This window comes from Homarus americanus, unplaced genomic scaffold (genome assembly GCF_018991925.1).
Source record: "Homarus americanus isolate GMGI-L3 unplaced genomic scaffold, GMGI_Hamer_2.0 scaffold74, whole genome shotgun sequence".
NCBI lineage: Eukaryota > Metazoa > Arthropoda > Malacostraca > Decapoda > Nephropidae > Homarus > Homarus americanus.
Window position 1 is genome coordinate 869,750 of NW_024716951.1, and position 26,539 is coordinate 896,288.

The 26,539-nt window shown below is 38.7% G+C and overlaps 1 protein-coding gene across 1 annotated transcript in view; it reads left to right on the forward strand.

The window, feature by feature from the left end:
- Positions 1-11,659: 11,659 nt before the first annotated feature.
- LOC121858584 (uncharacterized protein C05D11.1-like) overlaps positions 11,660-26,539 on the forward strand; it is a 37,524-nt gene continuing 22,644 nt past the window's right edge. The window contains exons 1-10 of the mRNA XM_042355075.1: positions 11,660-11,854; positions 13,673-13,813; positions 18,355-18,455; positions 18,926-19,135; positions 19,460-19,582; positions 21,171-21,325; positions 23,112-23,211; positions 23,406-23,675; positions 24,789-25,043; positions 25,424-25,621. Of these exons, the coding sequence (XP_042211009.1) occupies positions 11,671-11,854; positions 13,673-13,813; positions 18,355-18,455; positions 18,926-19,135; positions 19,460-19,582; positions 21,171-21,325; positions 23,112-23,211; positions 23,406-23,675; positions 24,789-25,043; positions 25,424-25,621 (1,737 nt within the window). The 5' untranslated portion in view covers positions 11,660-11,670. The remainder of the gene's footprint in view (positions 11,855-13,672; positions 13,814-18,354; positions 18,456-18,925; positions 19,136-19,459; positions 19,583-21,170; positions 21,326-23,111; positions 23,212-23,405; positions 23,676-24,788; positions 25,044-25,423; positions 25,622-26,539) is intronic.

Genomic DNA, 26,539 nt, shown 5'->3' on the forward strand with positions numbered 1-26,539 from the left:
AACAGTGAAGGTTTGTGTCCCTAACAGTGAAGGTTGGTGTCCAACAGTGAAGGTTGGTGTCCTAACAGTGAAGGTTGGTGCCCTAACAGTGAAGGTTGGTGTCCTTAACAGTGAAGTTTGGTGTCCTAACAGTGAAGGTTGCGCCTTAACAGTGAAGGTTGGTGTCCTAACAGTGAAGTTTGGTGTCCAACAGTGAAGTTTGGTGCCTAACAGTGAAGGTTGGTGCCCTTAACAGTGAAGGTTGGTGTCCTTAACAGTGAAGGTTGGTGTCCTTAACAGTGAAGGTTGGTGTCCTTAACAGTGAAGGTTGGTGTCCTTAACAGTGAAGGTTGGTGTCCTTAACAGTGAAGGTTGGTGTCCTTAACAGTGAAGGTTGGTGTCCTTAACAGAGATTGGTGTCCTTAACAGTGAAGGTTGGTGTCCTTAACAGTGAAGGTTGGTGTCCTAACAGTGAAGGTTGGTGTCCTTAACAGTGAAGGTTGGTGTCCTTAACAGGGCTGGTGTCCTTAACAGTGAAGGTTGGTGTCCTTAACAGTGAAGGTTGGTGTCCTTAACAGTGAAGGTTGGTGTGTCCTTAACAGTGAAGGTTGGTGTCCTTAACAGTGAAGGTTGGTGTCCTTAACAGTGAAGGTTGGTGTCCTTAACAGTGAAGGTTGGTGTCCTTAACAGTGAAGGTTGGTGTCCTTAACAGTGAAGGTTGGTGTCCAACAGTGAAGGTTGGTGTCCTTAACAGTGAAGGCTGGTGTCCTAACAGGAAGGTTGGTGTCCTTAACAGTGAAGGTTGGTGTCCTAACAGTGAAGGTTGGTGTCCTTAACAGTGAAGGTTGGTGTCCTTAACAGTGAAGGTTGGTGTCCTTAACAGTGAAGGTTGGTGTCCTTAACAGTGAAGGTTGGTGTCCTAACAGTGAAGGTTGGTGTCCTAACAGTGAAGGTTGGTGTCCTTAACAGTGAAGGTTGGTGTCCTAACAGTGAAGGTTGGTGTCCTTAACAGTGAAGGTTGGTGTCCTTAACAGTGAAGGTTGGTGTCCTTAACAGTGAAGGTTGGTGTCCTTAACAGTGAAGGTTGGTGTCCTTAACAGTGAAGGTTGGTGTCCCTAACAGTGAAGGTTGGTGTCCTTAACAGTGAAGGTTGGTGTCCTTAACAGTGAAGGTTGGTGTCCTAACAGTGAAGGTTGGTGTCCTAACAGTGAAGGTTGGTGTCCTAACAGTGAAGGTTGGTGTCCTTAACAGTGAAGGTTGGTGTCCTTAACAGTGAAGGTGTCCTTAACAGTGAAGGTTGGTGTCCTTAACAGTGAAGGTTGGTGTCCTTAACAGTGAAGGTTGGTGTCCTTAACAGTGAAGGTTGGTCCTTAACAGTGAAGGTTGGTGTCCTTAACAGTGAAGGTTGGTGTCCTTAACAGTGAAGGTTGGTGTCCTTAACAGTGAAGGTTGGTGTCCTTAACAGTGAAGGTTGGTGTCCTTAACAGTGAAGTCTGGTGTCCTTAACAGTGAAGGTTGTGTCCCAACAGTGAAGGTTGGTGTCTAACAGTGAAGGTTGGTGTCCTTAACAGTGAAGGTTAGTGTCCTTAACAGTGAAGTTTGTGTCCTAACAGTGAAGGTTGGTGTCCTAACAGTGAAGGTTAGTGTCCTTAACAGTGAAGGTTGGTGTCCTTAACAGTGAAGGTTGGTGTCCTTAACAGTGAAGGTTGGTGTCCTTAACAGTGAAGTTTGGTGTCCTTAACAGTGAAGGTTGGTGTCCTTAACAGTGAAGGTTGGTGTCCTTAACAGTGAAGTTTAATCTGTATATGAAGTTTACTTTATTTCTTAATCCACTCACTAATAACGTGGTAGTTTATCAGTCATCGGTCTGTCTCAAGGAAACACACAGACAGACAGATAGACAGACTTAGACATATACAGACAGACAAAGACAGATAAACTGACAGACAAGGACAGATAGACTGACAGACACAGAGGAACAGACAGACAGACTGGCAGACAAATAGACAGAGAGTTACACTGACAGACACAGACACAGAAAGAGGGACAGGGAAAGACAGATAGACAATCACCGACAGACAGGAGGACAGGCAGACAGGAGGACAGGCAGACAGGAGGACAGGCAGACAGGAAGACAGGCAGACAGGAGGACAGGCAGACAACGACCAAAAGACATGCAGACGCTAAGATAAACAGGAAAGCGTAAGAAAGTAGACAGAGGGACAGACACACGAAGAGAAACAGAGAGAGGGGAGGGGAAGGAGGGAGGGAGAAATTAAGAAACATAGGAAAGTAGACAAATATATATATATATATATAAAATATATATATATATATATATATATATATATATATATATATATTATATATATATATTATATATATATATAAATAACAAAACAAAGAAATACGTCTGTGTGTGTGTTTGTTTGTGTGTTTTTTTTTTTAGTTTAACAAATTTATTGGCAGAGCTTGTAGTACAGTTTGCCTATTCCGAGTAATTCAGTCAGGTCTTGACACTGAGGGTGGTATCACTTCTCACTGTCACGCAGGACAGAGGTTCACACACAAAGAAATACATTATATTCATTAACAACTATAAATGTATATAGGTCAGGTTCATATGGATAATGTCACTGTTCACTGCCATGCAGGACAGAGGTTCGTACACAAAGAGTTGCATCATATTCATTGACAGTACATATACATATATGTAAACACACACACACACACATATACATACATATACGTATATACATACACATATACATGTACACGTACATATACATGCACACACGCACACATACATACATATACGTCGGTCAGATTCATGTGGGTAATGTCACTTTTCACTGCCATACAGGTCAGAGGTTCATACACAAAGAATGCATCATATTCATTGACACTATATATAGGTCAGATTCATGTGGGTAATGCCAATGTTCACTGCCACGCAGGACAGAGGTTCGTACACAAAGAAGGAAATACATCACATTCACCAGCAGCATATATGGGTCAGTGGATCACATACATTGGAGTCATATTCTAATTGAAGACTAATCAGTGTGGGCTAGCAAATTTGGGATAAACAGCAAGAATGTCCTCAAGCACACCTGATTCAATGAAGTAATTACATAGTTCAAGATACAGTAAGTCAGGTGGCCTGAAGTCTCTGACAGTGTCACATTCAATAATATAGTGTTCAAGTGTATGCTTTAAAGGTTTATCACAAAGTTTACATGCGTGTGTGTGTGTGTGTGTGTGTGTCCGCACGAGAATCTCGGAACTACTTTACCGATCTGTAGTGATGATGATGGATGGTGTTATATGTAGTGATGATGGGTGGTGTTATATGTAGTGATGATGGATGGTGTTATATGTAGTGATGATGGATGGTGTTATATGTAGTGATGATGGATGGTGTTATATGTAGTGATGATGGGTGGTGTTATATGTAGTGATGATGGATGGTGTTATATGTAGTGATGATGGATGGTGTTATATGTAGTGATGATGGATGGTGTTATATGTAGTGATGAGGAATGGTGTTATATGTAGTGATGATGGATGGTGTTATATGTAGTGATGATGGATGATGCTGTATGTTGAATTGAAATTGAATTGAATTGAAACAGTTTATTTAGCCATACAAATACAGATACAGAGTGGATAATAATAACAATATTAACATGGCTGAGCCAGTTGAGAACCTGAGCTCTCTTTGAGGCACCTGATATATACTATACATTTATCTCAAGGAAGTATTATGTAACATTTAGTATCATCTGGAATAGTACAATAGCATGGTAGTAATAAGAACATCTCATAATGTTACCACGGTTATCACTTCAATCCCGTCTTAATGCTGACAGATAGCAAACAGCAGAAAGGTCTTCTCTAGAAAATGACCAAGCGCATGAAATTCGTTTGAATGCTAATAGACAGAGAGCTGCGGGATCCAGAATTCTAAGAAAGAATACACAGTGGCATCCACTTGCAAGAGCAGCATTTAGCTATGACAATGAGATAGAATATGAAAAGTATCCCTCTGTTGTCATTGGCAACATGGATAAGAAATGTGAACACTGCGGTGCAAAGAAGTATAAAGGAGAATCTGCTGGACTGTGCTGCTCTCGTGGGAAAGTACGACTGCCAAATTTGGAAAAACCACCACAACCATTGAAAACTCACGCTGGGAACAACACAAGAGTCAAAACACTTCTTGGAAAATATACTGAAGTACAATTCATGCTTCCAGATGACATCCTTTGGAGCTACCAGAGTAGTTCGTGCGCACGGATACATGCCAACATTCAAAGTCCAGGGTCAAGTCTATCACAAAGCAGGATCCCTCTTACCACTGGAAGAAGAGCAGGCAAAGTTCCTCGAAATCTACTTCATGGGAGATCATGAAAAGCAGACTACTATCAGGTGTGGCAACATTCAAGGTGTCAGACATGACATTGTCCTATATATCTAAGAAATGCTGCATGAGCGCAACACGTATGTACAGTCATTTAAAAATGTCCTGGAAAACATGCCTTCTGACGAGTACAAAGTCAGGATCAAAGCAGACACGACCCCTAAGGGAGAACATGAAAGAAGACTCAATGCTCCTGTAGTTGATGAAGTAGCCATCCTGATTGTCGGTCAAGAGTTTGAGAAACGAGACATCATACTCAAAATGAGAGACGAGTCACTCACAAGAACATGATGCCACGTGAAATGGAAGCTACAATACTGACAGGAAAAGCTAAAGGAGAGGACGTTTTTATACCAAGGATACCTCTCATCACCACTGACCTGCCATTTGAGTTCAAGCGACTTCAGTTCCCGGTTAAAGTGAGCTTTGCCATGACCATCTACAAAAGCCAGGGACAGTCCCTAAAGATGGTTGGCCTAAACCTGGTGTTTCCTTGCTTCTCTCATGGACAGTTCTATGTTGGATGCTCCAGAGTGGGAACTGGCAAAATATCTGTACATACTTGCTGCTAATGGCAAAACCAAAAATGTGGTCTACCCTAATGCACTACAGTGAGACAATGTGGAGCCTCCTGGAGGGTGGCGTCCCATCGGCCCAGTGGGAAAGCAGCTGCCCGGGAGGGCTATATATATATATATATATATATATATATATATATATATATACAAAAGCGTGCAAGATAGATATATATATATATATATATATATATATATATATATATATATACAAAAAGATAAGATAGATATATATATATATATATATATATATATATATATATATATATATTATATATATATATAGAGAGAGAAAGAGAAGAAGAGAGAGAGAGAGAGAGAGAGAGGGGGAAGGGGAGGGAGACCAGGTAGGAGGGTATGACAACGCTTGGATTATGTATAGTTTAAAGCAGGCGGGATGGACTACACCTCGCCACCACAGGTCACACTGACTGAGGAAAATATATATGTATGTATATATATATAGATATATATATATATATATATATATATATATATATATATATATATATATATATATATATAAAAAAAAAATAAATAATATACAGTATATATATATATATATATATATATATATATATATATATATATATATAGAGATAATATTTGTTCTCTATCACACAACAGGAGGCCCTCGGGTAATACGTATTTCTAGGCCTCACACCACACCGAGCACTTCAGTCAGTACTTGTTAACCTGTGCTAATTACAGTACCATCATAGTATACCATGCACTTTGTTGTTGTGGTTGTTGTTTCTCAAGAAGCTACCGAGTTTATACAAATCTAGCAAGAGAAAATCTAAACTGCTGAAATTATTGTAGGACACACACACACACATATATATACAACGATTACAATGCTCTCGTTTCGTCTGGCTACAAGGGTTGTTGATGTTATAATATATTACAGAACAGAGCTTCAATAACTAAGGTGTTCAAAACGCGAGAATTTTAAGTTAGTACTGACCATACCTACTGCACACTAGACTCGAGAATGTGAGTACTGAGACCCACAAGCTACGTTGTTTTCATGTCTTGCGTAGTAAAAGTCCTTCATGTGGACTGTTGACCATATTTTTAAGATTGAGCTCTTAAAGTGGAGTGTTGGAGAGGTTTAGAGGTCACTCTCTTAGCCTGGAGAGCAGAGCTGGCTGAAGTTAAAGGTCAGATCCTTCTGGTGGAGTGGTGGTGGTGAGCACGGACACCTTGCCTCTGCTTCACCATCAACTGGTATAATCTGTCTCCTGCTTATATATTACATTCTTCTTACTTGAAGTTGTTCACTCACTTGTCATCCTGAAGTTCAACATGTTTATTTATATAGGATACTTAAGAATACTTCCTGGACGAAGATTACTGGTTAACGTCTGCCTTATGGCTTCACAACAAATAGATGTATCGTACTCGTCACTGTGTTAGAGCCTCCATTGTGTAAATGGAACTGCCCAGTATGGGCCAATAGGCCCGCTGCAGTTTCCTCCGTTCTTATGTCCGGTGTAGTACAGGAGGAAACCGTAGTGCTCGGAGAGAACCTGTGATGTTTGGTTGGGTCACAAATAACACTTCTTACATCTGACCTGGGGATCGAACCCAAGATGTAGTGAGGAGAGGTAAGCGTGCAACTGTACTGTACCATCAAACACTATAACACAGAATATATCGATATATTAGATTAACTGTTACCAGGAACAAATACCATCAAATATACATCTAGATTGTATTGTTACCTTAAGACATTTCTTCCAGTACCGACAACAAGGTCTATGGGCCGGTGGGAGGAGTTTGTTGTTGATAATTATACAGTATACATTTTTAAGATGACAATCGAATCATCAGTAGGGAAGATAATACTCGGAAACTTCTCACAATACTCCGCAAGGTGGATAGCCCACCTGCTGTTAACCTCCTATATTTCCTACTTCTGAACTTTACCTTGTACTGTACCCTTCTTGCACCCTCAGAGCCAAGGCTCTCTTCTCTCCGTATCACCGACCAACCTACTCATAGAAAAGTATATATCTTAACCTGTTGGTGACTAGGGTGTTTATTAACCTAAAATAAACCCATGGAAACCTTAGTTGTTGAAGCATAATTATACACAACAACAACAGAAATGTCTCATATAAGTATTGAAAGTTTTATCTGATTAGACTACAGTACGCACTACCTACTCATAAGTGTCAGTTGTCAAAAACACAGACGTACATAAAACAACCGTCCAATGAGAACATATTTTCCATAATTTAATAAGGTTTCAATGGGGGAACAGTGCTTGAGAACCCTGACCGTTGAAGCAACCAAGCATATGAGCAACGATTATAGTGTAACGGAAGACGTTGAAACTGTACATGAGTATAGCCTGTGGGTGAGAAGGATGGATACGTAACAAGCGAACTGTGTCACCAGGTGTACTGTACCAAGTAGTCTCATCACGTACAGTACCCAAGCAGTAGGTATTTCCCGGTTACTGGACCTGGTGTACAGTATATACAAATTGTGTTTCGTCAACATAAAGTGATTCAGTTCCGAGACAATCTCAGTATTGTGTGATTACTTTTGATATTGACAACGGGGTAAGGTGTGTGTGTGTGTGTGTGAGTGTGAGACCACGTGTGAAGGTGCAACAGCCTGAGGTGGGTGTTGTGATGGTCTCGCCGAGGAGGCCGCCCACTGACCCACATTCGTATACAGATAATGTACCCGTCCACGACCCGGGGCTCCCTATGATCCCCGTCCCAGCTGCATGTCTCCAGATTTTAAGAGTTTATTTGGATTACCTGAAGATTAGACACCTCAGCTAACCTAATCTGCCTACGAATAATTTTTGTCACTAATCTGAATCCGGTGGTTTTTTTTCATAATTTGTTTAAGAGATTCGAGAATGACATCACCTGAAGATTAGACACCCCAACTTATTTAACCTGAATATTAACCACCCTGACGCTGCCTGTGGGGGGGGGGGGTTAAGTTGGGTTAGGTTAACGTTAAGGTGGTTAATCTTCAGGTGACTAACAGCAACACCTACTATTACTTCTACTAATAACAACAACTACTACAGCTATTACAATCTGTGTAGTCCAGTCCTGGGAAACGACTCCGTGCACAATGCCGTCGTTCTAGGTGACAACCACTAGAAAGCAGAGTGTAATTTCTCCAGTGATACAACAAAAAAACACCTACATGAAATACCGAGTGGTTGACCTACAGTAACACACACACACACACACACACACACACACACACACACACGTTTTAATGGCAAGAGTCATATACTGTACGCGCATTAGAGGTTAAAATTAAAAGGCTTATAGAAGCTCCTCTCCAAAATAGCGTAGTGTTAATGCAGTGCTCACGGCAACACCATCATCATGAGTGTTATGGGGGAGGTAACGGGGTGTATCATAGTGCTAGGTATTTTTCTTGTGTGTATATTTATTTTCAGAATTTTTGTTTTTAGATTACCTGAATATTAGCGCCCAGCTTAATTTACCCGAGGATTAAACATTCTAACGCTAACTGTGGAGGGAATAGGTTAGGTTAGCATTATGGTGGTTAGATCGTTTATGTAGATTATGAACAAGAGTGGGCCGAGTACTGACCCCTGGGGAACCCCCTGGTTACACGACCCCACTCAGATTTAACACCATCTACACTGACCCTCTGCGTTCTATCGGTGAGCCATGATTTTATCCAATTTAAAACTTTCCCCTCGATACCATGAGCCTTAATTTTTCTCAGAAGCCTCTGATGCGGTACTCTGTCAAATGCTTTGCTAAAGTCTTAGTAAATAACATCGTAATTTTCGTCATTATCTACTACCTTCGAAGACTTTCCTAAAAAATGTCAGCAAATTTGTAAGACAAGATTTTCCCTTTGTAAACCCATGTTGAAAGTCGTAGATTAATTTGCTTTTCTCTAAATGCGATCGGATGCTATCTGCTATAATTGATTCAAGAAATTTCCCCACTACTGACGTCAAACTGATCGGCCGGTAATTTGACGCTGATGCTCTGTCTCCCTTTTTGAATATGGGTACTACATTTGCTTGTTTCCACAAGTCTGGTACAACTCCTGTGTCTAATGATTTTGTAAATAAGTTTACGAGGGGTCCGCTAATCTGTTCCCTACACTCTTTCAAGACTCGAGGAAAATTTCATCCGGCCCTGGGGATTTTGTCTTCTTTAGTTTATTTATCTTCTTAAGAACATCCTCTTTTCTGATAGTGATATTCTTTAATTTCTCTTCTTCCTTTCCCTTAAATATCAGTTCCACCTCTGGAATTTCATCGCGAATTTCTTCTGTGAAAACTGATAAGAAGTAGCTGTTCAATGCTTTGCTTATTTCTCACTGCCATTTATCACTTCTCCCCTCCCTGACTTTAAAGGCCCAACTTTGTCCTTGACCTTTGTTCTATATACCTGGAAAAATCCCTTGGGATTCGCCTTGGATTCTCTTGCTATTTTGATTTCATAGTCTCTCTTTGCTTTCCTTACATTTTTCTTAACATTCCTAGATAGTTCATTATACCTATTTCTGAGCTGCTCCTCCCCTCCCTTTAATTTCTTATATATTCCTTTCTTTATTCCTATGTCATGTTTAAGTTTTCTGGTCATCCACCTTGGCTCATTCTTATTTGACCTAATTTTTCTGTATGGTATATTTTGTTCTTGTGCTTTATGTAGTATACTAGTGAATATATTATAGTCATGATCAATTGTTGTGTCATCTATGACCTCACCCCTTCCTACTGGGAACTGACGTGACTGTTCCCAGGTGACCTCACCTAGGTACCTTCTTAACCCCTGATAATCCGCCAACCGAAAGTTTGGGACTCTGACCATATTGTCATTGTTTTTCGTTTCCCAATTTAGGGTGAACCTGATTTCTCTGTGATCACTGTTGCCTAGTTCTTCCCCTACTGTGATATCTCTGATAATATTTTCTGTATTTGTTAATACTAGGTCTAATATATTGTCACCTCTAGTAGGTTCAGTAATAAGTTGTTTCAAAAAATTGTCCTCTACTGCGTCTAGGAAGTCTTCAGATTCATAGTCACCTACAATGTTGTCCCAGTCAATATTTCTGAAGTTGAAATCCCCCATAATGCACAGGTTGTTATATTTTGCTGCCCTACTCATTTCCTGCCATATGGGCTGAGCTGCTTCTTTCCCAAGACTTGGGAAGCCTATAAACAACTCAGAAGATATTACTCAGTCGGTGTTCATACCTGGAGCTGGCGGATGCTCGCCCCACTAAGGGTCACAGCCTAAGGTTAAAGACGCCATAAGTTCAGAAAATGTTGTCAGGGCAGCAACGAGGTGGTCGAGAAGTTGATAGGGGACGTCCTTCCTTACGGAGATACGTAGTCCATGTGCACGTCCTCGGAATGGCAAACTTTTTGGGGGTGAGAATTGTCTATTGTCTAATAGTCTATTGGAACATTCTGCCAGAGAGTGTTGTGACGGCGCCGAGTGTGAGCTCATTAGACTTGACCAGCACTGGAGCAGGTACATATACATTCTGGAACCAGTATATGCCCAGTACTTGCCAACAGTACGTAACATAGACAATTATTAGCGATGAGGAGAAGGTAAAGTTGGCATAAAACCTCTCCCCGAACGCTGGTTAACTACAAACACCGCGTTCACCAATCCATTTGTCTCAGTAGTGTAAAGGGTGACAATAAGAGTGAGGTGACTGACATTTGGGGATTGGCAGAGAGTGGCATAATGACACGGAGCCGCAGGAGTTATTATATGACCTTCACAGTATACAACATTATATCAACATATATTCATAGTTTACTTATACATACTCCCCAGCGGCGTGAAGTTGACTATCACTGTCTCTGCATATTTAATGGTATCTTCTCAGTATTCGGGAAAACGAGGTTCCTGGTCCCTCATACAAAACATCCCAAATAACTGAAAATTATCATATGTGAGTCTTGTTCAAAACGGGTAATCGCCACTGCACGAATAATTACAGACCGGTGAGTTTGACCTGTAAAGTGTAGAAAGTGGTTGAGAGCAACATACACGATTGATCATTTATTACGAAACAACCCTGTGAAAGTTTGCCAGCCTAGATTCTTGCTTGGACTCTCCTGCTGGACACAGCTGGTGGAGTTATTGGATGTGTGGTTACAGATTTTAGAACGTGGTGGTAATGTTAATAGTATATATCTTGATTTTACCCATGCAAAGCTGAAAAATAAATTGAACGTTAAGTTATTCCAGGAAATTTAAACGTGAGCAAATTATGAAGACTTTTAAAGGACGATCTCTGGTCACAGGAGCGGGTGCTGAGACTTGACCTTGTAAAGTACAGGAGAACTCACCTTGAACTTAGTAATAGTACGGACTACAGTATTACCACAAGCCTCAACATAACGAAGACATTATCCAAATTGAAACTAGATTTGAGAGAGATCTAGGTGTTTGTGTTTTGATAACAAATTGAAGTTCTTAGTTCATCATGACTTTGCTAATAAGATAGTTGGATTAATATGCAGATGGTCGGTCACTGGTAAGTACTGTTGCCTCGCTTGGTGTACTGTAATTTATTTTTTCGTGTTAGTTCCTTAGCATTAACCATTTTTATAATAATCACCCCATGTTTCCCTCACGGCCCCAAAACACTTGAGGGGTCCTCCCTGACCACCCCGTTTTCTGTGTCTCATCAACAGTAGTGATGGCGGCCCCCAACCAACACCAGGCTGTCAATACCACCTCACTCTCTAACAACTATGAATTTATCTGTGAATTCCGTGCCAGCGGGGTCGTTCCTGTGGTCAAGTACAGAAGTAAACGTACAGGGATGCACATATTGTTGGCGAAGGTGGAGGGACCTCTTGTCAACGGGTATTTTACTGTAGGTGAGTGAGATTCAGGAGAGTGAACCTGTTAAGAAATGCTTATGGTACCTTTTAATCCTTCCATCCAGGTGTATGATCGGGTTATATATGGGAGTTTATTTTTAATGCCTTCTATGCCTTTGTTGACCATAAAAAGTAACATTTATTGAAATTGTGTGGAAGGAAATACTTTACTATGGTTGTGTCCCATAACCAGCAGTTGTAGGGGAAAAAAATAGGAGGTCGATGTCTTCTTGCCCCTTGAAAACATTTTTACCCAAATTTAACCATTAAAAGTTAGGTTGGCTTATATAATTACCCATAACTCTTATAATGTAGCTGTAGCTGGTCAATTGTTGGAAATGTCTTGGATGTGAACAATGGTCATAGATTAGTGTTCAGGACAGAGAAAGTAGTACAATAAATGTAATTAGAATGAAAAACTAAATCCTATTTTGGGGACTTTTAATGATGTATGGAAGCATTTGTCCTTTATAGAATAATTACCTCAATTTTAGGGTTAAGGGGCACAACCATTGTTAAGTATTACCACAATGTTGTATGGGGTTAACCAGAACAAGTTAGGGTAATACTGTACTGCATCCAGACCACCAAACTGAGGATGTTTGTAAAGATAATGCTTCTTACCTCATGAGAAGGGCAACAGTTATGAGGAACACGTTTTTATTAAATGGTATTATTTTTTAAAAATTGTATATAAAAAATATCTTGTGAATAAAAAACTAATGAAGTGTTACTGTGGCTAGAACAAAACGTCCTGCATGTGAACAGTGACAATGGCATTGTAGCTCATGGCTGTGCAATATATTTAGGACAGAAATAAATCTTAAAAATAATATGAAAATGAGCTCCTCATAAACATTATGACATCATGAGGTAAGAAAGCCCATATCTTCTATAGTGAAATTTCCTCAAGTTGGTAGGTTAAGTGTCTCAGTACTGTATAGTCCCTTGTTAGGGCTTGGTAGTGCAGTACAGTATGTGGGTCCCAGCTGATGACCACTCAAGTACCTCTACCTTCAGTTAAAAGTCACTTTGGTATTATTAGTTTCCTTTCTTTTCATACAATAATGGATTTAAAGTTGTACCATATGGTAGCCTCTCAATATTACAAATTAGGTACAAAAAATGAAGAAATGTATACTGTATCTCATATTACAACACTTGTGTGTCAATTTTCAAATGGTCAGAGAACTGTAGTTGAAAATCACTCATGCTTTGGTCCTTACCTATACTAGGAAAATTACAGAACAGTACTGAAATGTAGTTGCCAGTTGCGATAAGTCATCCACTTCATCCTCAGTCACAGAGTAGGATTTCAGGATTCACTTTTTTTTTATAATATACAGGAGGTCCCCGACTTACAAATGTCTGACTTATGAACACCGCCAGTACGAACGGGTTAAACTTGAAATTTACAGTATTTTATTTACCCGACGACTTATTTTTTACTTTCATTTACTGTATTTTGTCATTCTATTTCTTCTTTTGTCTTAAATGATTTAGATGTACTATATAAGGCCTTAGGTTATGATATAGTGTGATTTTAAACATTGTTCTGTAAGTATGGTATGCACACAGCATGTGTTCCGACTTGCGTACAAATTCGACTCGAGAACATCCTCAGGAATGGAACCCGTTTGTAACCCGGGGACCCCCTGTACTGTACTTTATATATGGTATTTTATCGTTACAATAATTTTAGGATTATCTCGGCTTATAACATCTCACATTTACAAATTTTACTCCTTACAATAATGATTTATCTTTGGAATATGATACTGTACTGTATACAATACTGTATTATGTGTATTTCAGCAACTGAGGCGCACGATGATGATGGATTGCCACACACACTGGAACACTTGGTGTTTCTAGGGAGCGAAAAGTATCCATTTAAGGGTGTGCTTGACCTGCTAGCCAACCGCTGCCTTGCATCAGGAACCAATGCTTGGACAGGTAATGCTCTTTTTAGACCCTGACATAGGGGTCTATTACAGGCTTTGTACAGTACTGTATTATTGTTACCTTTTCTAAGATCTATTGCTGTTATTCCTAGTAACTACTGTACTGTATTTGTTTCCCAAAGGTACAGTAAACCCTTGGTAAATAGTGACCTCTGTAGCTGTTATATGCATTAACAGGACAGAAATTTGGGACTTTTTATAGCGAACACATTGGATAAGGGGACACATGTGCATGTATTAATTGGCTTTCAGATTTAACACAATTGATTCCAACAACCATCCCCTTGTACAACTGGGCTATACAGTAGCTACATCACCCAAGCGGCTAATGAGCCGATCAGTGGTGAAGAGGATAAAGGTACAAGTAAAACTAGAGAACTTAAGATAAGATGTCTCCTAGTTTATCTGCAGCCCCTGTAAATATTGGGACCTGTGAAAAGGCAAATTGCCAAAGGCTGAGAACTGTCAGTCTATTCTGCTGTGGCATTTCACATGTGTCCCACAACCCAGGCAGGGTATAAGATAGGCCTCAGGCTCAATAAGTTTTCAGTTCCCAGCTCTTTCAACATCTTAAGGGGGGGGAAAAGGGATATCAATCACCTGATCCATGCTTGTTATAAAGTGAGATTTCTGGACCAGTCCATCATTTATAACTTAGTCTGTGGATTGGACAACTCACACACACTTAGCCAGCAAATAATGGTATGAAATTGGAGGCATTAACTCCAGGCTATAGTATCACTGTCTCCAGAGACAGACCTCTTAGGAGGGCAAAGGAATACACAATACCCATGGTTAACATCCAGAAGTTGATTAGACCAGTTTACTACCAACTGTACCTGTGATTTGTCTTTCCCAGACCAATGGAATGAGATGATCTTTATTCATTATCAAGCCTGAGAAATCATCTCTCATGCTAACACTTGAAGTTTGGTTTGTTGACACCTTTAATACTTCAGAGGAGATTAACCCACAACAGTGAGGCTCTGACACTCTGAGATTTAAGAGCAAAGAGAAACATTGTTGAGAAGAGCATGCTGTAATCACCAATGCCATCATCTAAAAGGTGACCAATGTACAGTCACAATCCAAAGTTTCGACAATTCCCTGGCTGGGTGTTCACCGAGGCCAGGGTAGAGGTAAGGCTGGGTGATCGGACTCAGACTAGTTCAGCAATGTGGTAACGAGGCACTACAATGGTGAGATTCACATTCCACCACCACAACACTCCGAGACTCATAGCACACGAGCTCAGGAAGGAACGTATTACGAACTTTGACATGGCATGAACTTGCATAACAAATGTATTCATAACATTGTTGCCACACATAGCAATAACATGTTAAGATTGGAGCATGAAAAACTTTGCCCGGTCCCAAAACACTGGCTTGGAACCACTAGATGTGAGTCCTCGTATTACACTGAATCATCAGAGCAGCATATATAAAGGGTGGCCGGCGGCCGAATTTCGCCAAGAGGGAGTGAGCGGTCAGTCGACAAGGTGAGGCCTATACATGTATGGATATTACCATAACCCTGGGAATATTATGGTTTAACACATACTAGGAATTCATATAGTCATGTTTACAATATTTAATGGTGTATCAGTAACTACACTGGAGTATTTGGGCTTGGAATGTTGCAATTCACATAAATCATGGTATCACCCAAACAATTTTTGTCTGGTCCGGAGCAGCGACTTTGCCGAAGACCTCGACCCTCAGCGTAGATGCCTGGCTGTGTATCATCATTAGTGACTACTTCTTGGTCACTTGCCTTGTTTCCTGTCTACTGCTGCTTTTAGTTTTTAAATTTCACTTCATAATGTCTCGGATTATGCGAGTTATGGCACAGAGGTCACCAATATTACAACTAGTTACGCATATGATTATTTTTTATTTTTCACCTGAATGATGAATATCTATGACGTCCTAATTATGGTTTTTGGTAACATGGAGCTAATTTCCAACATGATACTTTTAGTCTATCAACACATGATGTTTATCGATACGGCCTTACCTGGTCTCGGCAAACACCCAGCCAGGGGGGGTGTCGAAACTTTGGATTGTGACTGTACTTCTCCCTCAAAGGAGAAGGGAGTCAACAGAATCAGAATGGCTAGAATTAGCAGGTATCTACCAGTAAAAGAAAGCAAGTTTCCACTCCTAATAATTAAATCCCCATTGGAATCACCAGATGTTGGATGAAAGTATCCCTCAAAATTATTTACATACGTACAGTATATGACATTAGGTTGATTCGCCTATAATTTAATACAGCACACTTTATTCACAGGTACTGTACTGTGCAACACAGATTGTGATACTGTATTCTAGTTACCAATATCACAGCTTATTTTTCCCTTCTGCAATTTATCTTTTAGCTCTTTATAATCATATTAATGGATTTTAGAAGATTATGATGATGATTTATAACAGTGCAAGAGTGGCAGCAGTTTCTACTCCCCTGTGCTTAGATATGATTATCCAACATTCTTACAAGTAAACAAGCAGTCTGCCCTTCACAAACAACAGAAATGCATGTCTGATGCACAAAAAAACCGTAATACAGTACATAACAAAGAAGTACGAAATTAAACATCATACAATATTTACACAGTACACTTCACAGATATTTTGTGGTTTAGCATAAGCTGCAGTCACACGCGAGTGTCTACCCAGAATAAATCCACCGTAGCGTTGATTTTTCAACGAACTCCTCAAGTTGTCTCTACAGCGACAACTTATTTGTTGTCGAAAGTGGGACGATACGGAGCATCTGAAAATCCACGGAACGGTGGGTTGAAATTTGCTGTAGAGAATCTATTGTATTATTAAAATTTACAGTTCTTATTTTATTATTAATGTTAAAATGTAAAATAAAATATAAAAAGTATATTTCAGTTACAAAGCACAAGCAAATTTGTCAGAGTAAATAAGAAATAATAGTAATAAGAATACATTACGACGCTTTTCATTTGACTCTAAGAGTACTCGCGTCACTTTTGTAAACAAACTTCGCTTGAACGCTACAATCGTTTCTTTTTCTTCTTGGTCTTCTTCAACAGGACCACGCATCTCACTAAAGTGGTTAATGCTATGATAGAAACATACAATGAAGCCATCCTGCTCTGCAACTGAGCTCAATCAAACTAGCCACATGAACTGGGCGCCTGGCCGTGGTTCCTTTCGCCAGTGTGACCAGTGTGTGGATCGTACCGTTAACTTATTGCCTGTGGATCAATATGCGGTTTTATTCTGTCGTTTGTGATTGTGGCATTTAATTTGCCTGTACAGTACTGTAAGTGTGGTGCACAGTCAATATAGCACAGAACATAGACAAAGTTGCTTATGGGATCATCATTACCAAACGTCCTTGAGATAAATGTACAGTATATGTCAGGTGCCTTCAACAGAGCTCAGTCATGTTAATATTGTTATTATTATCTATTGTATCTGTTTTTTGGCTAAATAAACTGTTCCAATATCAATTCAATAAATTTTGTTTCTCTTAAAAGTTAATTTTTAAATTATTGGACAGAATTGGCTGACTACATTTAAATTATAATCTTATACTGTAATTTTAAGGTAACGGTACTGTAATTGTTTATAATGAAATATCACTGTTGAACTGTACCAAATTCCCTCCACTTCCTTCACTCAATCATCTTGAGATTCATTTCTTATTAGAATTATTATACAGTGAACCCTCACTTTACGCAGTTAATTCAACCCACGGCGGTCCGCGTAAAGTGAGAAACGCGTAAAGTGAACAACATAACATATGGGATTAATTGAAATAGAGACCGGGCCGACCCCCAAACTCCACTTTTTCAGACACAATACCTACGTTGTAGTAAAAATAACTTCTAAATTTTATGGTGGTATGCACACACAATTAATAATTAAGAGAAATATCAATAATATTAGGTTTTTTAACACTGACATTAGTAGAAAAGATGGCTGGGCACACGGGGATGGGTGGTTGGTTCCAAGGCAGAGGGCAGATTAGTGGCCCTCACCTGTATCACTTGTATCAATTGTATCACTATCCACCACAGAGGCTTGCAGGGCCTCTTTGTCAAACCCCTCAAAGTCCATATAAGTCCATATCCTCACTATAATTATCACTATCACTGACTTGGGCCGGCTGTGGTGGGTGAAGAACTCGGTAATGTTTTGATGACTGGGCGACCTTGTGCGCACCCTGCTCGCTCCGCTCTCCGCGTAAAGGGGTACACGCACCATGGAATGTGAGCATTCCGGTTTCGGCAGGGTACCGCGTAAATGTGGAAACGTGGAATGTGGGACAGCGTAAAGCGAAGGTTGACTGTATACTGTATACCTCTTGAGTACAATACAGTATTGATTTGTTGCAAAGGTACAGTATACCAGTACTTCAGTGTTCTGGTGCAGCCTTTATTTAAACAAAGACTGTGACCTAAAAATGCAGTCATTGTGTTCTCTTAATAATCATATTAGGCTGTCAGAATTGTACTGATTTAACATTTACGCTGGTATATTTCCCCAACAGACACAGACCACACGGCATACACCGTCCAGACGGCCGGCAGTGAAGGCTTCCTTAATTTGTTACCAATTTACCTGGATCACCTGCTGTACCCTACTCTTACTGTAAGTCAAACTAACTGTTATGTCATTCTAAAATAAACAAAAATTTTAAATGACTCGGTCGGTCCTCTCTAATATACCGCCCAAAAATTCTTCAACTTTAATGATTTAAGTTTTGTTGTTTACTCAAGCAAAGTAGTCAGCTGAAAAGAAAGACATATTCATTATGAAGTGATTGGTGAAATTTATGTTTAAAATTAAAGATGCATCAAGTGTCAGTAAATTCTTGTTTTCATTTTGAGTTTCAAGTGATTGAGGTACAAATAAGTTGTACAAATGTGCAAAACTTATTCAGCACAGCATATTGTATACCTCAACAACCTTGTCACTACAACACTATTAGGGATTTATAATATAATTTATGATTTGTCTTTAGAGTCAAAACTACATTAAATTAATCATCTGTTTATTAACATTTATGTTTCTCATAATACATTTTTATTTTATTTTATTAATTTTTTTTTTTTAAACAGGAATCAGGCTTTACCACAGAAGTGTATCATATTACTGGAGAAGGGGAAGATGCTGGAGTCGTTTATTCGGAGATGCAGGCCCGTGAGAATTCTGACAATGACCGTACTTACCGAGCCTTGCTGCAAGCCATGTATCCAGAGCCTAGTGGTTATCGCTCAGAGACTGGTGGCATCATGAAGAACCTTCGAGAGAGTACCTCAAATGAAAAGGCAAGAAATTATATGACTGTTGGTAATCTTGGGTTAACACCTTAAAACTTTTTATTCCATATACTGTACAGTAAACCTTGTGGACTGTCAATACACTAATAATTTATTTTAACAGGGATTTACTAGACTTATGATTTAACATATTTTGTTAGCAGCAGCATTTTTGTGTGTGAAAATTTGTCACAAGTCATGTAATATATTCATCACAAAACTTTTTAGGTCTTGACCTATGTATGGAAGTTTATTAAAAAGTGAACTCCTGTATACATACAGTACTTATGTTGTCCACAATTTTAATTTCATACATTTATTGATGTTTTGCAGATTCAGAATTATCATCATACCTTCTACCGTCCTGAGAATCTTAACGTCATCATCACAGGTCAAGTTGAGCTGGAAGAAGTATTTGCTGCCTTAGAACCTGTGGAACAAAACATTCTTTCAAAGGTAAGTTTAAGTAGAAGGAGTTTGTTACCTGTGATTACTTTGTAACAAGGTTTTATAGTCATGATGCTTCACAGAAGGCATATGATCTTGTTAAAGCCTTTGACAGGACCACCAATTACAGTACAGTGGTCCTTCAATTAACCAACACAATTGGTTCCACAGAGTCGGTTGTTAACCCCAAAAAATTTTAACAATCTGTTATTTCACTGGGATATTGGGTAATTGGTTCCAACTCACTGAAAAAGTATGCATACAAAGTACTGTATTTGGTAACAGAATTAACAAAACATTAAATAAAAACTAAATACAGTACAGTACTGCACTGTACAGTATACTGTAAAATAATAAAAAAAATAGAATACTATATTTTAACGTACTTGAGGTGTGTATGTCGTATACCGGCAGCTTTGTTTACATATCAAACAGGTGATTGTAGAGGCAGTCGATGATGACATGCCAGATTCTTTACAGAGTGCATTGGTTTTAATGCCTTCTTTATGTTTCATCATAATTTCTGCACTGTATATTATCAATATGTTAACTAAAATTCAGAATGACCAATAATTTTAATGTAAAAAATGCAAAAATATTCAAGAGCACAACTTTCTTGATTTATATGCCACTACAAACGAATGAAAGCATAAAGCCAATTACAGTACTGTATTGGCAGACTAGCCGATCAGCTGATGCGCACAACAAAGCGTATTTCTCATAAGGTTTTCGTTAATGGAATTGAAAATCCTTATGGGAGCTAATTCGTCGACCGAAATTTCGTTAATTGGACCGTTCATTAATCGAGGGACCACTGTATAATGCTTTGGATATGGCAGGAGGGTGCTACTTACTATTATTATTATTATTATTATTATTATTATTATTATTATTATTATTATTATTATTTATTTATTTTATTTTATCTTTTATTTTTTCAACTCTCCCTGAATCCATTGTCGCCTAAAAGACACTCTGATACGGATGTTAACATAAAAATCAGGAAAATCACTGTTTCCTCAGAGTGTATGGGTGTTGGGAGGCCTTTCTCAAACCTAGTGCATCCTCTCCTATGGTTTGACCTCTTGGCAGACAATCCAGAAGTCTGACTATAGTACTTAACATTATTTAGCTTAATTTTACATGATGTGTCGACAGGGTTTAACATGGTAGCCTCAGAGTCTTGTACTTAACTCCTTGAGCATGATGACTTTGTTTCTATAGTACAATGAAGTAGCCTAAGATAACCCCTTGAGTTTAATTCCCTGAGTACAGTGTCATCATACTCAAGGAGTTAAATCATCACACTCAAGAAGTTAATAATATCTTACTGGGTTACTTCATTGTACTCAAGGAACTAAGGTGTTGAAGAGGTTGGTTCAAATATCCTTTCAGTTGTTTCATGTGTTGTAAGTTAAGTTTCTATTATTGATCTCTGGTCCTAATGAATTCCATCCCTATGTTAACTGAGACCTCATTGCTAATGTGTGTATGTCATTGCATATTATCATACTCTTATTTGAATAATAAATGTCATTGGTAAAGTTTTCTTTTAATGATTAGGTTTATCAAGGATCAATCTTCATTTATATCACAGGGAGACCGTGGGCCTTACACCAGACCCTGGCAGAGTCCTGTGCCACCCTTATTAAACTCAGTGGATGAGCTGGTGCAGTACCCCAGTGATACTGAAGATACTGGCATGGTTATTGTTTCCTGGCGAGGACCCTCTGCTGTTGAGCAGGTCAATGAGTGAGTATTTACATTAATTTACATATTGTATTTGTTATCCAAGATACATTGAGGGGAAAATATTGAGGTGGTTTGTGCACCAGCTGTCATTTTGTTTATTTTCATGATGCATAGTTTCTGTTTTATGTTGGGTTTACAGTATGTCCCGTTGTTTAGTGGAATAATCTATTTTGAATCTTGTGTGCTCAAGCTTTTAACCTTATACTGGTTACCTTAAGTATATGTGTCTTTTAGGCTGATTCTTAGTGTTCAAAAATAGTAGGAAATTATTTATTTGTTTTACTTGTGTTGTTACATTTTTCAGCTGCTGTTGCTTGTTATATTGTAATTGCAAGGCAGTCAGAATCAAAAGTTAACATTGTCTCTTCCTTCAATCATTGCCATTCAGTCATTCTTGCTGCCATGACTAATGTGTTTTGATATACTTAGTGTTGTAACAAATGTTTTCTAATATGGTGTAATCTATCTCCAACCTTGCTCCCCTTTCCAGTATTCTTTTGTTCACACTTTTCTCACTGCCTCACCCATAAGCATATTGAACAGCCTTGGCAGTAATACAGATCCTTAACAAAGTCTTATGCTTCAACCTTCCTGTGAAAACACGCGACAGCTATTATCAGTTTCTCAATTAAAAACTGTTTGTTCTGTGTCAGCTCCATAACTGTACACTGTATACATAAACAAAAGCAACAATTTTCAAAATTTTCACAAAAATTCAATTAAATATACCAGGATAAAATAAGACAAATGACATGTCACTATATCAAGATTACCTTTCCTATGTCTCTTACCTTCTTTACTCTTATACCTGTACTTTGAAATATATTTTTAATATGTAGAAGCCTCTTCTTATCCTTTACAGCATAGGTAGTAGGCAGCTACCAAACAGGGAGGTACTACTGCCTGGGAAGATATTGGAAGCATAATGTGTTGTCTAATGGTAGACCCTGCTGCCATATGGCGTCACGAAAATTGTGACCAAGTCCCAGGTTGCTGATCTGACTTTCTGCCTCATTTACACTCAGTTGCAGGGTCTCAATTGTTTCTCTTGCTATTGACAACACAACATACATATATTGTTTCTCACTCTTCATCTTTTTTCATTTTAGTATTTCTTTATGGAGCAGCGTTTATTAGTACTACATTTTCAGGTTGAGCAGACTCACTGTGGGTCAGTGACCTGTGCCCAGGTGGGCTAATCCCCATAAAAAAAAATGTAGTAAGCAGGTGTCCCCATTGATATCTGTCGTAAGCAGGTGTCCCCATTGATATCTGTAGTAAGCAGGTGTCCCCATTGATATCTGTAGTAAGCAGGTGTCCCCATTGATATCTGTAGTAAGCAGGTGTCCCCTTTGATATCTGTAGTAAGCAGGTGTCCCCATTGATATCTGTCGTAAGCAGGTGTCCCCATTGATATCTGTAGTAAGCAGGTGTCCCCATTGATATCTGTAGTAAGCAGGTGTCCCCATTGATATCTGTAGTAAGCAGGTGTCCCCTTTGATATCTGTAGTAAGCAGGTGTCCCCATTGATATCTGTAGTAAGCAGGTGTCCCCATTGATATCTGTAGTAAGCAGGTGTCCCCATTGATATCTGTAGTAAGCAGGTGTCCCCAATCATATCTGTAGTAAGCAGGTGTCCAATAATATCTGTAGTAGGCAGGTGTCCCCATTTTGCAATATAGCTATAGTATGCAGATGCCTCGCTTTATGACTTGCTTGTATCTCTAATCAGTAGGCATATGTGTATGAAGAAATACTTATAAGACGTTGCACATTATGTCCACAGACTGTTGAGTATGGGAGTCTTGATGGAGTACCTAACACATTCTTCTGTGTCTCCACTGCCCAGTGTCTTTGTTGAAACTGAAGATCCTCTCTCCAGTAGTGTAAGGACTTAAAGCTTTGTTCTCCCACAGTGAAGATTTATTTGGAAAAAATTTGGAATATTTATTTTAAAAATTTTGACATTCTTTCAAGGATTAACTATTAAAGAATAAATTTAACCTTGTCTCACCACTTTATGGCAGTGCCAGTTGATAATTAAATTTTTTTTGTGTTCTAATGTTTTTGTTTGTAACAGGTCCATCATAGTTGCTACGAAAATTCCATTTCTGCCTGCTACTTTGAGTTCAGCGGGGTACCACGTCAGAAGATTGACGATGTGAATCCTCTGCTCATGGCTACTCTGACACAATTGGCTACTGGCCAAACCACCATAGATATGCGAATTATGAAAGACATTCTTATTAACTTGATGTTGAGACAAGATAGTCGTTTAGAAACTTCACCTCATGCCACAATTGCTGACCACATAATCGGAGACGTGCTTTATGGAAATACCTGTGAACATGTAAGTTGCATCAGGGAAATATTGTAGCTGAAAACTGTTGTTTCTACAAGCTATTAAAAATTTGTCCAGGTTATTTTGGTGTAGTTATCATGGCAGGATTCAGGGAAATTTATACTGAAACAATTGGTCTGTAGTTATTAACCCTTAAGCCCCGGGTTAGGGTGCTGATAGCAGTACCTCCCACCCGGGGTTAAATCGAGAAAAATCAAATTTTCCAAAAATAATTTTTAACGTTTTAAAATGATAAAACAAAACAAAAAATAAATAAGAAAAACTATATATTGACCCTCGAGGAACTTCTCTGGAGGAACTTCTCTGGCCGCGCAGAGGGAGGGAGGAGGGGGAGAGATAAGGAGACAGTGTTGGTTTGACAGCTGACGATCGTGGTCCCTTGGCACTTAGCAGCTATTTTTAGCTCTCCTTTGTGTCCGAAGTGGCCAATAATGTATGTATTTACTGATTTTAATACTTATTTACTATAAATAATTCATTTATAATATTTTATTAGCATATTTTTTCATAAAAAAAGTGCTTGGCAACACTCACCAGTGTGTCGCCAGTCTGTCTGGCTTTGTGTTAGGTAGAGCAAGTAATGCATAAAATAATAATAATTCCACAAATAAATACATTTATAACATAATCATACAGTAATACTACCCTACAATACAACCTTTATCAATATTACTTTAATACAACATGATAAAATCGACAAACAATGAAAATTAAACAAACAAAAGTAGGTAATTACATTCAGGAAGCTTCCCTGTGGCCGAGGTGTGGCGTAACAGGCAAATAGTCACACTGGAACCTGATAACCCACGCTGGGCATTTAAACAGTGGCTGGAATAGTCACCCGGGGCCTAAGGGTTAATTAATTTACTCTTTGAAGAGTTTATTTCACTATATGCATGTTTCTTTATGTTAGAAAAAAGGTATAGCATAAAGCTATTCCAGTTCAGAAGTTTAGAGAACTTGTTAAAAATATTATTCCATTTGGAGACGTGTAGTAAATTTTAGTAAAATACATTATATACTGGTACAATTTTTAGGTTTTAAGTTCACATATCTGACCAACTTGCTGAATGAGTAATATAAAACACCTTTGATTTTCAGTTGGACACTCGCCTTAACAAAAAAAGCTGGTATGAACACCTCTTGAAGGAACCATGCAAGTACTGGGTTGGCTTAATTCGCAAATATTTCATAGATGGCCCCTCGGTTGTCATTCGTGGAGTACCATCTATAGCTGAAGCCACCAGGTTAGAAGAGGAGGAAAAGAGGAGGGTGGAAACCAGAAAGTTGGAGCTAGGCGATGAGGGTCTGAAAGTGTGGAAAGAAAGGGTTGAAAAGGCCAAGGAAACCAATGAGGTAAATGGATTTTTGTTGATGAATTTTTTTCTTAACCACTTTGTTTCCTCGAAGGTGAAGCAATTAGACTGTGAGGGGAATGCATTCACATATGTGTGGCTCTGACTTTCTGCTTATAGGCAAATTATATTAACTAAGTTTTTTGTATTCACAGTTTATGAAAGTTGCATAGAATATTCTTGTGGTTAAAATGTCAGAAAACTTGTTTACCAGATAAGAGATTGAAGGCATGTACATTTTTTTGGCATATTGTTTACACAGACAGTTAATGAGAAACAGATAGCCATGCATGTACTCTTTGTGTGACAAATTTAACTATGTTGAAGTACACTTCATTGTTTTTTGTTATCCTGTTGTTTGAATTGCCATGTTTTTTGTAGATTCCTCCACCAGGGGAGATGCTGCAGTCAGTACCAGTGCCTGGGTTAGAGAGCATCAACTTCCACCCACTGAGGGCATATGCAAATCACCTGGAGACTCAGCCCAATCATGGACAGCCAGAGCCCAACCTACCCACCCTGCTTAGTCAACTCCCTGTCAAGTTCCAGCTAGATGATCTACACTCCAACTTTGTAGAAGTAAGTTAAAACAAGTTGACCTGCACTGTAATTTGTAGGAGTGAAATAAGGTGATTTACTTTCCAACTCTATGTAGGAGTAAATTTAACATGTTTTGCTAGTTCTGTTTAGTGGATAGCGAAGACTTGTTTAGGGAGGGGGCACACTTGGAGAAATGTACAGAGTGGACTTTTCTTTGACTATACACATTAAATAATTGTGTATGAATGTGGAAGACTGAATTTTTTGTGAAAGTGGAAAATGAAGTAAGTACAGTAGTACCCTGATTTACCATTTACGCGGTCAATTGAACTCACAGGGTACCGTGGAAAGTGAAAACCGCGTAAAGTGAACAACAGAACATATGGGATTAATTCCAATAGAGACTGGCCCGACCCCCAAACTCCACTTTTTCCGACACAATACCTATGTTGTAGTAAAAATAACATCTAAATTTTATGATGGTATGCTAACACAATTAATATTTAAGAGAAATACAGTTGCCAGGTTAATGTCCATTCAAATAATGGACTCAAATCCCACCCCCCCTCTTCCCAGCTCACTAGCTCCTACCTCTCTGAGAAATGGTTGGGTGAAAACACTAGATTTTAACGTTTAGTAATAAATAATAACCCAGACTAAAGTTAGGATAATATAATTGACATTTCTAGATTCCTTGCAGGTCAGGGAATATTTTGATTGTAAACTTCATATATTTTGCACAAACGATAAAATATTTGCTTTGTGTAAACCAAATTATTACATTAGATCTAAAATTTGTATGTCGAATGCAAATTCCATGATGTTTATATTCAAAATGATCATTTGATGTTTATATTCAAAATGATCATCATATTGTAAGAATTCCAGCAATGTAAATTATATTCTGGCAGGGTAATTTGTATGAATTTTATGAGCTAAATAAAAAAAATAAAAAAA